The sequence below is a fragment of the Electrophorus electricus genome, chromosome 5 (assembly GCF_041902795.1).
Source record: "Electrophorus electricus isolate QZ-2024a chromosome 5, ASM4190279v1, whole genome shotgun sequence".
Classification (NCBI taxonomy): Eukaryota; Metazoa; Chordata; class Actinopteri; order Gymnotiformes; family Gymnotidae; genus Electrophorus; species Electrophorus electricus.
In genome coordinates, this window is record NC_137501.1 from 2,718,452 (window position 1) to 2,733,658 (window position 15,207).

Consider the following 15,207-nt stretch of genomic DNA (forward strand, 5'->3'; position numbering starts at 1 on the left):
ACTTCATTATGTTGGGAAGAGAAAGACAGGGAGTGAGAAATTAATGTGTTACTAGGCAGGTGGCCTCGAAAGGGCAGATCATAATTGAAAACATCCCATGCGGTTCGATGCTTCTCTTTTTGAGGCATCAACGGTTCCCTTCTACCATTGCGACCAATATCTAGGTCTCGCATAAACAAACTTTATTAGCCTTTTTAATTAATTTCTGTTTGCAATTAAAAATAATGTAAGAGTAATGACACACAATGTAAAATGAAGCCGCAAATATAACATGTTTCAATTTGTCAGGGTTTGGCTGTGAGCACCTCAGTCTTGTGAGTGATTAAACAGCACACCATTCCAGTATTATTTTCCTCCACTGATCTCAGATCAGTGAAGATATCCAACAAAGCAGGCATGAGACAGAGTGAGAAAGTGGGGCATGCTTATCTTATATTTCTCAAGGTCTCCACTTTGGCTAAGCGAAGAGCACTGTTTATGCATTCATTAGAAAACTAGTAAAAATACACCTTTTGGTGACATACAGCACAATAGCACTGTCCTAGAAAAAAGAGTTTTACATACTGCCAGCGTAGAACTAGGCTGTGATCAAACACTGGTTGATGCAAATGCCAGTTATAACACTGACCATTAAAGACTTACATTTGAGTTGTAAATCACGCTTGTGTGATTGTGTGTTTTAAAATGGAAAAGGTCCATTTGACCTTTAAAACCAGGGGCTTTCACTGTGCACAGCGGTTGGCACATCATTTCCATAGTCTGTGTGTCTTCAGACTTAAGTGACTGAAGTCTTAAGTGACCATGGGGATAACATTTGGAGGCCTCACCAAGCAAAAGATCCTCCAGCAAGTCAGAAATGATTCAGCTCTCAGAAAGCATCATGTGAGGATTTTAATGGTTAATAACAAATATTTTAAAACATGAACTATCTGATGAGATGGCTATTAAGCAGACTGATTGTAGTAATCAAACATACAGACAGCCAAAGAGCTAAGTGTTTGATCTTAAAAATGCATGTGCATGGAGAATATTTATGTGCTCCTAGTTTAGAATACAAAAAGGGCATTTACAATATGCAGGCTGCAATAAGGACAATCAATTGACTAATCATAATTGAATTAGGTGATCTCCCTGCCTCTCTCTTTCTCTCGCTTTAATCTTTGTCGTGGTGGAAGGTTTGTAGAATAAAGAAACCACAAATGAAGGGGGAGCCGAGGAGTAAGGACGCAGTCGCCATAGCAACCGGGTGTTCCTCGTGTCACATTCATAAATTAACCCGTTGTTGCTATATCAAAAACTGTGCTGGTGGCTCGCGGTTGCTGTGCAATTATGATAAATTGTTAAAAAGAGATTCCAGCCCCAGTAAGAACTTATTCTAGGATCGCGCTTCTTATAGCGAACACCTTCCCCGCCCCGCCGCTCTTGAATTTCCCACGCCTGCTCGTGTCACATCCGGTTTAGCACCACGGATAGCTCCTCGGTTCTCAAATTTGCTTCCCACACCTCCGAGCGTGCATTAAGAAGCCAACTTTTGCTAGCGATGAAGTAATATTTTGTCTCTGGTCTTGCCCTGTCATTATTTCGCTCTTTGTCGTCTTCAAAGCCAATAAAGGAAGGGGTCGAGGAAGCGTCGGCAAACTGAGATGCAATAAATATGCCAAAAGACGGCACCACAAACCAGATTTCATCTGTTCCTTGATTTTGTTACTGAAGGCTCCAAGAACGATTCAAGACGGTGCCTGGACCATTGTACTAAAGCAAATCTGCATGTGATAGCATCGGATCAGGTGGTATCGGCGGCAGAAGATGCAGCCTGCAAGCAAGCTTTTGAGTCTCACCCTCCTCGTCTTGATGGGCACAGAACTCACCCAAGTAGGTTTATAAACGCCATTTTCTTCCCCATCCAACTACCGCAAGCTAATTAGTCCGATATACACAAAATACGCCCGTAGTGCCGTTACAAATCTCATATCATAATTGGGTAGATTGCGCTTTTACGCAGCTGTAATAATGTGGTAAGCATATTTTAACAGGATAATCACTGTGGGGTTCCTCCGCTTCTTCGACCACAGATTTTTATACAACTTTTCATTCGAAGACAATAAAGTAACAGGGTAAAATGATAATGTTACAAGCATACACCTTGGTATTTATTTATTTTATTTTTTTTGCACAAACATTTCTGGAAAGACAAAGCAAAGCATAACCAACCAAATGTTTAGTATTACAACCAAGTTAAGTCAAGATAGTGAAATAAGGATGCTTACCAGAAAATCGTGATGCATGTTGGAATATCTTATTTTCTTTTCACCCAGTCTTTACTCAATGTCCAGTGCGGTATATAATCCTCTTCTTTGTATAAAAACAACAATTTCAGTCCCTTATTAATAATTCTCTGACTCAGCAAGAAAACCACATTGATAAATGCTCCGTGTCCTGGCTATCTGTATGTTGATAGTGTATATTGGCTTGCACACCAGATTGGCACATTTTGGAGTTCATTAATACTGAAAATGCCTGCGCAATGCTATCCCCTTTTTTCCATATATTAAAAATTATTACTTCATTTAATTGTTTTTGATTACATAGATATAAACATCAGAAAAATGTTTGTAGTTCACTATAGTTTATTTGCATATGAGGCACAGGTCAAAAATCAAGTTTTTGAATGGATATTTATATTCTGTGGCACATCACAAAGCCCTGACACAGAAAAGTTATTTTAAGTTTTTATTCTTTATGCTAAAAAGGGCTCCTCTAGAGTCTCATTCATTTTCCTATGTGTAAATTAATTTTCTGCAGCTCAGAAATATGTATAGACACCTTTGGTGTGGGAAACATCTTTGGGGTGTTAATTGATGCAGTGACTAATTTTAGCACCTGTAGTGAGAAAATGCATAGTTATGTTTAGATTAAAGTTTCTCAAAGATGGCAAGACATGAGCTGTGAGTCCCAAACCACCTGAAAAACTAAAACATCTGTACAATTTTAGTTTGTTAATAGAGAAATTAATCATTTGATATTATATCTAATAAACTCAGATTGTGCTTGGTCAAATACTTTATAGAAACTACATACAAAATGTGAAATGAATATGGAAAATATGGTATTTGGAAACATGGTATATGGTATATGGAGTATGGTAAATGAATATGGAAAGGTAGAAAGAGGGAATATTAATGTTCTTCCATTAATCTATTATTATCCAGTTTTAAGCATACACAGAACATTAATACTAAGCAACAACAAGCTATTTAGTGGTTTACACAAGCATTCATGTCTGACTATCAATCAGCAAGTGCAAGAACTGAAGTGAAAATACACTATTGAAGTCAGTTGAATACATGGCAGTTTATGCTATTTGAATTAACCGAGGCCAGTCCTTAATTGCTAAGAGGTATTATGAAGGGATCGAGGTTACAAATGATGCTGATACTCTGTTATATGGAAAAGCTCTTAAGGGCGCTATAAGCGAGGATAAACCTGCACTGCCCCCTATTGGATAATGCAGCTCCTTTCACCCAGAGGAATTATCAACTGGCCTGTCAGCATTATAGTCCAAAGATATAAAAAAATGTATTAATATGCATGTATGTATGTGAGATCAATCATGGCTATAGGTCGTCCTCATTCCATTGTCTATTAATGTTAGGATGTTCATAAAATTTGGGAAATATATAATGAAGAATCGCTTCTAAGTAATTCAAAGAATTTTATTGCAAACACTGGATATTTTTGTTTACCACTGGTATTGAAATCACTGTTATTTCATAAGTCCTTTGTTCGTTTTAAATAACGTCGAGTCTAATCCTACAACTGGAGAATGCCATAAAATGACATAAAATGACATTATTATTGTTCTGATGTTTATGTGATACTCTAGACTACATATAGGCTAGACTACAAGAATGTACACGTATAGGAACTCAGCCAAAAAGTGAGAGCTGAGACAATCATGAATATTTAACCAATTATCATGAATATTTCACCAACATGCGCGGTGGGCGGGGACACCGGACGAACGAGATACTCTAACCGGTCTCCGCCATTCGCATTATTCTATGCAGGCAAGAAGACCAAACAAGTATATTCCGTGGCAATCGCATCCGTACAACAATATTCTTTAAGAGTGAAGAAAAGGATGCGCACCAGTCATGTCAGAGGCGACGCTGTCCGCAACGGGGGTTCAAATGCAATACCAAACTTTTATCGGCAACACAGGTTGCCAGAATAATTCTCCCCTAGAATGCGTATAATAAAGGATTTAAAGAAAAGGGGAGCGCAGAGATGTCGGTGCCTTTACTGAAGATTGGAGTTGTGCTCAGCACGATGGCGATGATCACCAATTGGATGTCGCAAACGCTGCCCTCTCTTGTAGGACTGAACACAACGAAACTAATCGCGGCTCCTCCAGGTGTACCGGACCGGAGCACAGGCGTGAGTTACTGCGCTGTTTTACGCGCTGGAGAAACGCTATAGCTGTCTAATCAAAATACAGTTACGGTGCAAGCAACCTTTTTATTCATTGTACCTTCGGTAAACCGATACTTATGAACTTTAGTTGTTTAAATAATAATAATAATAATAATAATAATAATAATAGTTGTTGTTATTGTTGTTGTTGTTGTTGCTATAGCCCATTTAATTACCTAAATGATCATTTAGTCTCCAAGGTGTTTTAATATGTCACTAACATATTGTCATATTGTCATCTCAGTCTTTTGTAGTCAAGTTGCCCCACCAAATATGGTGTTAAATGTACTATTATCATTTAATTTTAATCACATTAGCTGTTAACAATACTTAAAATACATCCTTAAGGCATCGAGCCCCTCATTTTCTTATGTAAATGTGAAATCGTGTTAACACAGAACTAAATGATTTTGCACAGACATGTTAGTGTAACATCTGAACTGTGAAAAAAAATGTGAGGACACAATCTCAAATTATTTCTGGCTTTGATGCTCTAGCCACAATGTCTGTTCTTATCTCAGGAAATTTTTATTGATTATTTTTATTGATCAAGTACAAAAACTACCAAATACACAATAAGGTTTTGTAAACAGTGCCACATTGAAGAAAATTAATTTGTCCCAGCACCCATACAACTGATTGGAGTGCTGTTTTCTGATTATCAGTCATCAGAAATTCAGGTTTTCCAAACAGAAATCCTGTTTGTTAAATCTGATTGTTGATACAGGGAGAATACAAAAAGAATGCTATTTTTTAGGTTTACCTAAGTAGCATGTCTAAAATTGTAATTTTGTGTGCAGAATGGATTTCTGTGGACACCTTTCAATATCTGTAGATTGTGCCATGCCACATATGAACTTTTTTTAGTTGGTGAGATTGTATTTTGATCATCTCAATATACAGCAGACTACCACAACGGCTGTTGGTTTAAAAAGATGTACCTTCAATTTAGTTAAATCTCATTGTCATCCCAATGGGAACTGTAATGTGATTAATTTCATTTTTGGGGATTTGGCTGAAACACTGGGAAAATAATACTTCATTCCCCAAATCCAGATGGCTCTTTCACATCCAGCCATTTCATCATGGAACTATACAAAACTGCCTATGAAGAAAGAACAATTGTGGTTCAGTTTCTGAAATTCGAAAGCTGCCCCACCCCCCAGCTGTCAGCTGTGTGTGGATGTGAGCCCATCGACTATGTGTGCAGGTCCCAGGGGTTCGAGGAGCCTGTAGAGCCTACAGCGGGTTCAGTTTGCAGAGGTGTCATTAGCCACACATGACTCAAACCCAGCATGATAAAATAAGTCAAATGTCTTGCTGTGTTCTCAAGAAGAGCACAGAAAAAAATAGTGTCAAGGGCCAAAACAAATATACATAGAAATAATAGGAATTTATAACAGATTATGACATGATAATGATAAGACATGCCACCATTACTGAAGCTCCCTGGTTTGTGTCATACATAGGTGCTTGACCGATTCTTGTGGGATATACTTAGTCAATCCATATTTAATATTTCATTACCCAACACAGCTTTAGCAGGTAATTAAAAGCAGATTTCCTTAGTCAGATGCCCTGGGATCTTGCATAAAAGCAAAACTGAGTTGTGAGCCCATGGTGTGTCTTCTCTCCAAGATCACCTTGTCTCACCTCATGTGTCTATCCATGACATGATTTGACTAGGTGTTTCCTGCTAACCCTGAGGAGTCCTGGCAGGTGTACAGCTCGGCGCAGGACAGTGAGGGCAGGTGTGTGTGCACTGTGGTGGCTCCACAGCAGACCATGTGCTCGCGGGACGCCAGGACCAAACAGCTGAAACAGCTCCTGGAAAAAGTAACCTTTACCGTTCGGAAACCCAGACACATACCTACAACTAGAAACACACACACACACACACACACACACACATACAACCCACACCCACACACACACACACACACACACACACACACACACATACACAAACACTTACATTGCGACTAAAACGCCATTAATATTTTAACATGAATTACACATTTGGCACTGGATGCCTGCACAGCCTGCTCTGTGGCAGTTCATGGTCCATGCTGTTGTAATTTGTCTTCACCATCCATCCAGGTACAGAACATGACCCAGTCCATCCAGACTTTGGATCAAAGGACGCAGAAAGATCTGGAGTATGTTCAGCGGATGGAGGTGCAGCTACGGGGCCTGGAGAACAGGTTTAAACAGGTGGAAGAGAGCCACAAGCAGAACATTGCTAAGCAATATAAGGTATGTGCAAGATATTTGTTTGTTCATTCAACCTGCCTTGCTGGCTCCATTTTAAGCTAAGTTGCTTTCTTCATTTACAAAAACCATATATAACAGCTCAATTTTCCTCTTGCAAAGTCTCATGCTCAGTTAATTTGCTGCACTGCATACCATTTTAATTTGCATTTTAGAGTGAACATTGATTAATGCTTATTTGATTATTACTAATATGAACACTACAGTGTTGATTTATAGTGTATATTAAAAAATAAAAGGCAGGAACAGAAAATGTTTAGCCTCCTGATGGAAGAGTCTCCTAACCTTAACATTCACTTGGCACAAGAGTCCCCTCCATCATTTCCATCCAAATATGAGCAGTATTCAGCGTGTCCATGTGTGCATGAGTCCCAGATGGCCACCTTTGCTGTGCGCTCTGACTGCATGTTACAGCATGCCCTGAGCATGTGCAAACCTGGCATTTCAGCTGCAGGACGAACCCCTAAACAGTTACACTTGATCAAAGTGAATCATGGGATTGGCAGAGATCGGTCTCTGGTCTGTTTGTGCAGAAGTAAATTGGCACTTCATGATGTCCTCTGTGTCTTAGAGCTTCACGAATTTTTAAAGACACCTTAATGCACTCTGCATACAGGTTTTATATGTTTATACCTTGACTGGCTGTGCTTGATATGCTAGTTATTTTAACTCATCATTGTAGTTGCAATCACAGATATTTGCAGGTCTACAAATAATTTGCACCATTTGCGCGTGTCCTTGCATGTTGTATCCCTCGCCCAATGTAGCGTGTTGTTCTGTGCATAAACCTGTACCTGGCTGCACTCTGTGTGTATACTTCAGATAGGCTAGCCAGTTAGCTATTCAACAGTATCTCATCTTCTTGCTTGCAGGGTTAACATTATGAATTATATCAAAGCTGCAGAGACTGAAGAGCAAGTTCAATCCCATTGTAATCCTGAGCTGATCTACTGAACATTTGTGCCATTTAGTTTTTTTTTTAACCAATAAGCACCTTTAAGCTCCATGTTATACTCTTTTTGTGCATGCCACTATAGAAGCATTCCTTGAACAGGCATTTATTTATGTCATGGTGATATCTCTTCCGTGTCTTTTCTCATTCAGGTTTGTTAATGCACATTTTATTACTGAGGGGCGGGGAGGGGAAAGAAAAATGAGTAAACGATGCTGTATGTGACACAAAGCATGTAATAACTTTAAGACGCTGCATTTTAAACATTGAACAATAAAGGAGTTTTCCAATTGTTCTTCGTGTACTGAGGACTTGTTTTATCATGCTTATGATATGCCATATGCTACATCTGTGTTAGGCACATGGTTCACTCATGATAGACAGAGAGGGCATGGCAGGGCCAGACAGGTGTTGGGACAGAACGGTTGCACGCATGCCTACTGAACCAAGCCTATTTTAACCTTACAGGCCATAAAGGCGAAAATGGAGGAACTTAGGCCAATGATACCAGTGTTGGAGGAATACAAGGCCGATGCAAAATTGGTATTGCAATTTAAAGAGGAGGTCAAGAATCTGACGTCAGTGCTAAGCGAGCTGCAGGAGGAGATCGGAGCCTATGACTACGAGGAGCTCCACAGCAGGGTGTCAGATCTTGAAGAGAGGCTCCGTGCGTGCATGCAAAAATTAGGTAGGCTGAGCCTGAACACTAACACAAACACCCTCTCTCTCTGTCCCTGAGAGTGTGGCTCACGTTAGTCAGATATATTCACACGGATGAATATAACTGAGCTTTTTTAACACACACACATACACTCACACACACGCACACACACACACACACACACACACACACACACGCACGCACACACACACACACACACACACACACACACACACAGAAACAAAAACACATACTCACATAAACATACACAACCACACACATAAATATTGATGACTAAATCACTCTTCATGAAAAAGGTAAGTTCAACAATGAGTGTCTTGTTTTTTAAATGATTAGCACATAATATGCTTGTTTTTAATGAATGTATAACAAAGTAAATAGATACACTTCGTAGAAAGATATACATATTTTATTTACAGGTTTCCATGGTACAATTTCCATGGAAGTATATATCTAATTAAAGGCACTAATTTAAGTACAGGAGTTTGAATTTAGAAAATTTTGCTGACACATCACTCTCAATTTCGAGCAGTTTTTCCCAAGACAATGATGGGGAGTTGTTTTTGACACCCAGGGCAGATCTGATAGCTCTAGAGTGACATGCCTTTCTTCTCCATAATGAACAAATCAAGGTTCTCTGGAGGCATGACATTATTGCTTTGAGAGAATAGCAGTGATGGTAATTCAGATCAATCTTTGGTGTCAACGTCAGTGTAATGAGATGCTGACACTGTGTCAACTCAGATTTAACATAAACTGTTCTATGAACTTAAGCTTGTGGGGATTCAATTAAAAGCCAGTTGGAAGTGTTTACAAGATTTGATTTTGTTTTTGCAAAGAAAAGCCTAATAATGTAGTTAAATGAGAGATTTGGGTTGTTTTGCATAACAAGAAAAACTGAATGATTTCCTGCACAGGATGCAATTTTGGCCCTTTTTGCACTAGTTGAAAAGGGGAACCTTTCAGAGATTTGGCTCTCTCATCTGTAAACAGTAAAGAGAGCCACAGACTCACGTCTCCTAGGTCAATCTCTACATGCAGTAGCAAAAACAACCACCAGAGAGGAAGGATCTGAGGGCTAACAGTAATCCCCTGTGTGTATGAACTACTCCCAATCCATTGTGGTAGAGAAAGATTAACCATAGCCTGATCCACTTGGCTTTTTAAAACCAAGGCCTACACCTTAAAAATGGATCTCATGGCCTATAAACATAAATATACAGACATGACAGTGATGGAACAGTATCTATGCACACAGTAGCAAATATTTAACAGCAAATACTTAACAGTAGCAAATACATAACATTGTTTATCATTGCAACTTGATATTGGGTGAATATACAGAAATCTGACAGCAAGGTAACAAATAAATGTTTTTTTTATTACGTATAAATGGTTGTAAACTGTAACATCACTATATGTTTAAATTAAAGTTAAATGTATTAATGACTTCAGGGTTGAGCGCCCTGGAGACAATGTGAACCCATATGAAGTGGATTAAATTTAAACCAGTATTACAGTAGTATACAAGTAATAAAACAACAGTCTTCCATACAGTATGCTGCAGCATAATTGAACTGATGAGATCGACAATTAAGTACCCTGCCAGAGACTTAGTAGTTCAGTGGGCTGTAGTCAGTTGGAGCTTCTTAGGGTTGAAGTGAAAAACTGAAATGACAATTATTCTCCATTATCAGTCCCATTAGCCAGCATTCGCACATCAGATGCCTCTAAGTGATAACCCATCTGTGCTGGGATCTTCAATCCAACCATTATTTACTGAATATTAAATTCCATGAGGGATTGTTTGAAAATGGGTTATGTTTGCAGCAGTAAGCCCAGAATGGAGAATGGAAAAAAGAAATCACTGCTGATCCAAGACCATAGAGATTATGAAATTACACAGGTCAATATTAGCAGATTGCAGGTGTTGGTGTTTAGAAATCAGTCAGGCTCTCTGCCATATCTGTTCATTGGCCTATGGTACACTGTTCTACTATACTTACTATACCATACTACACCATTCTATGCTGTGATATAATATCCAATAATTTAACATGCTATACAGTCCAGTGCTTCTATGTGTAGTACAGTGGTATAAAGTATTCCACATTCCAGTAGTGTATCATGTTAGAGAATAGATTTTACAGAGAATTAATATATTTTCTCATATAACTCATTCAGTGATTCCAAAGTTGAAACAACAGTACAATTTTAATGTAAATTCACAAAGCCAAGCCAATGAGATGTAAAACAATTCACTGATCTCAATACGCTGTCATATAGGCTTTATTTAATCAAAGCAACAAGATACTCTTTCACTGTTGAGTACAAAAATACCTCAGCAGGAAACAATAGATGAGCTAGAAATGGAGGGATGGTAAGAGAATGCGGTAGCTAGTGCACGCGCAGGATGCCAGAGGTTGGGGAGGACGGCGATAAAACCACCAGAAACAATGACAAGTGGTGTTTATTTTCATCTTTGGAAAGATGGATGAAACCATAAGTCATTGATATGAATGAAGCAATGAGATAAAGAGTTTGCTCTTGACACTAGTCCAGGGGTGTTCAGTTACCTGTGTGTGTGTGCGTGTGCGTGTGTGTGTGTGTGTGAGAGAGAGAGATTAGGGAGACGAGAACAAAAAACAGCACATCCATATTCCTTATTCCACACTCTGACAGCATTGCTAACATCCACACAAGTAATGCCTGACTGCATCTGTCTGGCATTGTGACATCATTGATTGTGTGAACCATTTGCTGATTCTTCCAAACTTCTGCCTGAGTGCTTCCCATACTCAGGTCTGATAGACTTGCAGCTTACATTTAATGAGCATGTCATGTGCAGATATTGCATTCTGGAAATAAGCAGATAACCCATAATGTTCTATCATAATCCACAATCATTTTTCTTTATTATTCGCAGCTTGTGGGAAGCTGACAGGAATAAGTGAGCCTATCACTATTAAGACATCTGGATCAAGATATGGATCATGGATGACTGATCCCCTGGCTCCTGATGGAGATACCAGGGTAAGTTAATTCAAAATGCCTTGTATAAATGTCTCCTTTGTGGAAACGAGGGCATAAAGTGGAAGGTGAGTTGTATTAGCTTTGAATATTGTACCCTTGATGTTTGTACAGACATTGCATTTTTAGGGTACTAAATGCACTTTTCTGGGCTATCAGCAGTCCTGTTTGCCCCTACAGTATATTTGCCTGAAATCAGTCCAGGACTGTTGCATATTAAATGACCAGTCTTTGTATAGATGCAAATAGTGGTTATACATTTTAGCAGATATCATTATTTTGGCTCCAGTCATTCCAAGTAAGCAGTGAACTGAAAACCTTGTCAGTGCTGTAACAGCACAATGACATTGTGCAGTTTATGTTTTTTTTCTTTTTGTATCCATCCAATGAACAAACAGGTCTTCTAGAGGCTATTTTATTTTCATCATTTAATGTTCTCTATCTGCAAGCTCTTCCACCTTTTCTTGCAATTTTCAGAATTTTATTTTTCACATCTGTCTTGGTTAGATGTCAGCAATGAACCAACGAACCAGTGGCGCTGTCATATATTAATGCACAACTTTAAAGAGGCTAGCTTGGGGTGAGCCAGTAAGTTTTTAAACTGCTCTGGGAGAAGGATCCAATAGAAACTCCAGATACTCTACCAGCAGCAGTGTCACAGTCAAGGTCTACTTAAAATGACAGGTGCTCGAGGAAGAGCTCGCTAATTGTGTGTGAATATACAGTGTGAATAAGTATAGGTAGCTCTATAGGTAGCTAACAGCCAATGATGAGATCCAGAATCTCCCTCCGCAATTCCACAGTGAGAATGGAGCGAGCAGATAAATATATCAGGCGTGTGTCATTAGTTTCACAAAGCTAATGATTATGCTATGCTTTGGAATCTAATTCAATTTTTTGTTCTATTTTAAATGTAACTTTAATTTAAGAAAGTAAAAAAAAGACAAAAACACTACCAGCTTCAAACTGTGTTGTACACTCCAGTGGGTTTTGGCTTCTTGAAGAAATCTGCTCAGTTAAAGTGTATAACAGTGAAGTCCTGAACACAACAAATGTACACATAGGGTTTCTGTTTTTTATGCATTGTGAGTACCTAGTAGCATATTTTGGTTTGAGTTCATTTCTGTTCTCTGATGGATTTCACAATATTGCTCATGCTGCCTCTCCACCATCAGGTATACTACATGGATGGTTACCACAACAACCGCTTTGTTCGTGAGTACCAGTCCATGGCAGACTTCATGAACTCGGATAACTTCACCTCTCATCGACTCCCTCACCCATGGTCTGGCACAGGACAGGTGGTGTACAATGGCTCCATTTACTTCAACAAGTTCCAGAGTCACACCATTATTAAGTTTGACTTCAAGACATCCACCATTAGTAAGTCCAGCCAGCTGGACTATGCTGGTTTCAACAACCGCTACCACTACTCATGGGGTGGCCATTCTGACATTGACCTTATGGTGGATGAGGGAGGGCTTTGGGCAGTGTACGCCACCAATCAAAATGCAGGGAACATCGTCATCAGCAAGCTCAACCCAATGACGTTGCAGGTCATTAAGAGCTGGACCACCAACCACCCTAAAAGGAGCGCTGGGGAGGCCTTCATGATCTGTGGGACCCTCTACGTAACCAACGGCTACTCTGGAGGGACAAAGGTCTACTACGCCTTCCATACCAACTCCTCCACCTATGAGTATATTGATATCCCTTTCCAGAACAAGTACTCCCACATCTCTATGCTGGACTACAACCCCAAGGACAGAGCACTGTATGCTTGGAACAATGGACACCAGGTGCTGTACAACGTCACCCTGTTCCACCTTATCCGCTCTGAGTAACTGTAGAGCTTAACACAGTGACCTTCTCTATCCGTGTGAGACATAGATCTGATGGAGTGCTAAAGAGTAGAGTAATACCACTGATTATTCAATAAAAGAAGACGTCAAAATATATTCAGAGTAATATTAGGCAACATTATTAACAGCTGCCAAATGATTATGCCTTTCTTTTTTAAAGATCTGGACACTCGGTGCACATTTTCTTTAGCTGATTGTGTTCTGAATTTTGTAATGCAAAGTACTTGTATATTCTGTAGGAAGAGATTGAAAAGGTGAGGTGCACAAGACAAGACATTACTGTTTCTTTACTGAATCATATCCTTTGTATTAAGAGCAATCAAAAAAAACTTTCAAGACCAACTAAAGAAATGAAGGCACTGACTGTTGGAGGCACTCTGTAACAGTGAAAAAACAATGTCATTGTGATCGTATGAGTTTTAGATTTTTTCAGTTTTGCATGGTCATTTTAAGCATTAGGGTTCACATGGTTGTATGTATTTCACAGTAATATGACACATCTATGAAAGGAGAGTAGATTAGCAATGGGTTTGCTGCATTTTTTGCTGTTATAATTCTGTCTACGTTTTATTTAAATTAACTGTGTTTCTTCTTAATTTGCTTGTGTTTATAATATTTGAAGTTTTTAATTGGTAGCTTGTTCTGTAAAAAAAAAGCTTAAAAGAATCTATCAAAACCATATCTCTATGTCAGCAAAAAAAAAAAAAAAAGTATTATATTAGAAAGTATCAAAATGTATTTATGAGATAGCAATGTATACTTTGGATGTATTTCAGAATTGACTTGAATTTACAAGTCATCTGTCTTTGTAGTTTAGAAGAGACTAATGATGGCATCCAAAACTGTTGCACTTGCATATGTGTTGTTCCTGCAATGTGATTCATATCAATAAAACCATTCTTTATTTTACCTGTGCCTTGGCTGTGAAAGAAAAGGGAAATTGATGTGCACACAAATAATCCAGCAGAACCATCAAAATCATGTTTTTGTTAAAATACAAAAAAACTATAATGAAACAAGGTTTTGTAAGAAAAAAAAAGATAATCTTCCATTGTCTGAGAATGAAAACTGCTCTGAAAACAATGTGACTCCAGAGTGAACCTCATCAGCACCAAAGGCCCAGGGGATGTAGATATCGGCCTAAATAGTCTGAAGGGAATAAATGAAACTCGTCACAAGGTGGATGTGATTACCAGACAGAATTCATTCTCCTAACAACGGGGCCAGAATGTGATGACCTCATCTGTTTGACTCCACAGAAACAGCTGATCAGGAAACAGCAGGACAGACCCAGGTTGTGCCTTGTAAGACAAAGTGCATCATTATCCTTGAGCTATGCTCTGAAGGCAAAGTGAAATTGGATTGTCTGGGCTTCCTGTACCACCATATAGTGTGTGTCCGAATGTAGCTGTAGTAACACAGGCTGGCAGTCTCTAATAATGCCCGGCACTCTGGCCAATCAAGCGCCGATGGGGAAGAGTCATCAGTTGAAGTGCTGCTTCAGCAGTGTTCTAATGTCTCTGGGGATTAACAGACTTTTGTGGGTACTATGTAATAGATTTACATCTAAGAGAGAATAGAATGTACAGAGGGTAAGCTTTTAATCTGAAAAGCACTCGCTTTAAAGCATTCTTGATATGGAGACTTTTATCCATAATAGTCTCCAGCTTCCCTTTCCTGTGTATCTGAAGTGAGGAGTAAAATCTGGAAAATTTGTAAGGAGCAAAATTGGCAGATTTTACAAACATTTCACTTAATCTTATTTAAACTATAATATTAAATGTTTTAATCACATTAACTTTGACTTTCGTAAAGATTATAGAAAGGCATGGCTTTGTTTTCTGAATTCTTCTATTGTTTTCACTGTTTCTGGTCAGTCTGAACATTTTGGATCACATATAAATACAGAATTTTAGTAAATCAGGGGTAACTTTTTA

General features: G+C 38.8%; 1 protein-coding gene across 2 annotated transcripts; it reads left to right on the forward strand.

Moving 5' to 3' along the window:
* Window positions 1-1,404: 1,404 nt before the first annotated feature.
* On the forward strand, window positions 1,405-14,179 carry olfm1a (olfactomedin 1a). 2 transcript variants are annotated; one of them, XM_027003126.2, is made up of 6 exons: window positions 1,405-1,872; window positions 6,160-6,309; window positions 6,574-6,729; window positions 8,165-8,384; window positions 11,305-11,411; window positions 12,584-14,179. In XM_027003126.2, exons 1-6 carry the CDS (start codon window positions 1,807-1,809, stop codon window positions 13,250-13,252), a joined length of 1,368 nt encoding a protein of 455 aa, XP_026858927.1. In that variant the 5' UTR covers window positions 1,405-1,806; the 3' UTR covers window positions 13,253-14,179. The 2 variants fall into 2 exon arrangements, with proteins under 2 accessions (XP_026858927.1, XP_026858926.1); XM_027003125.3 differs by lacking the exon at window positions 1,405-1,872 and adding an exon at window positions 4,125-4,437.
* The last annotated feature ends 1,028 nt before the right edge of the window (window positions 14,180-15,207 follow it).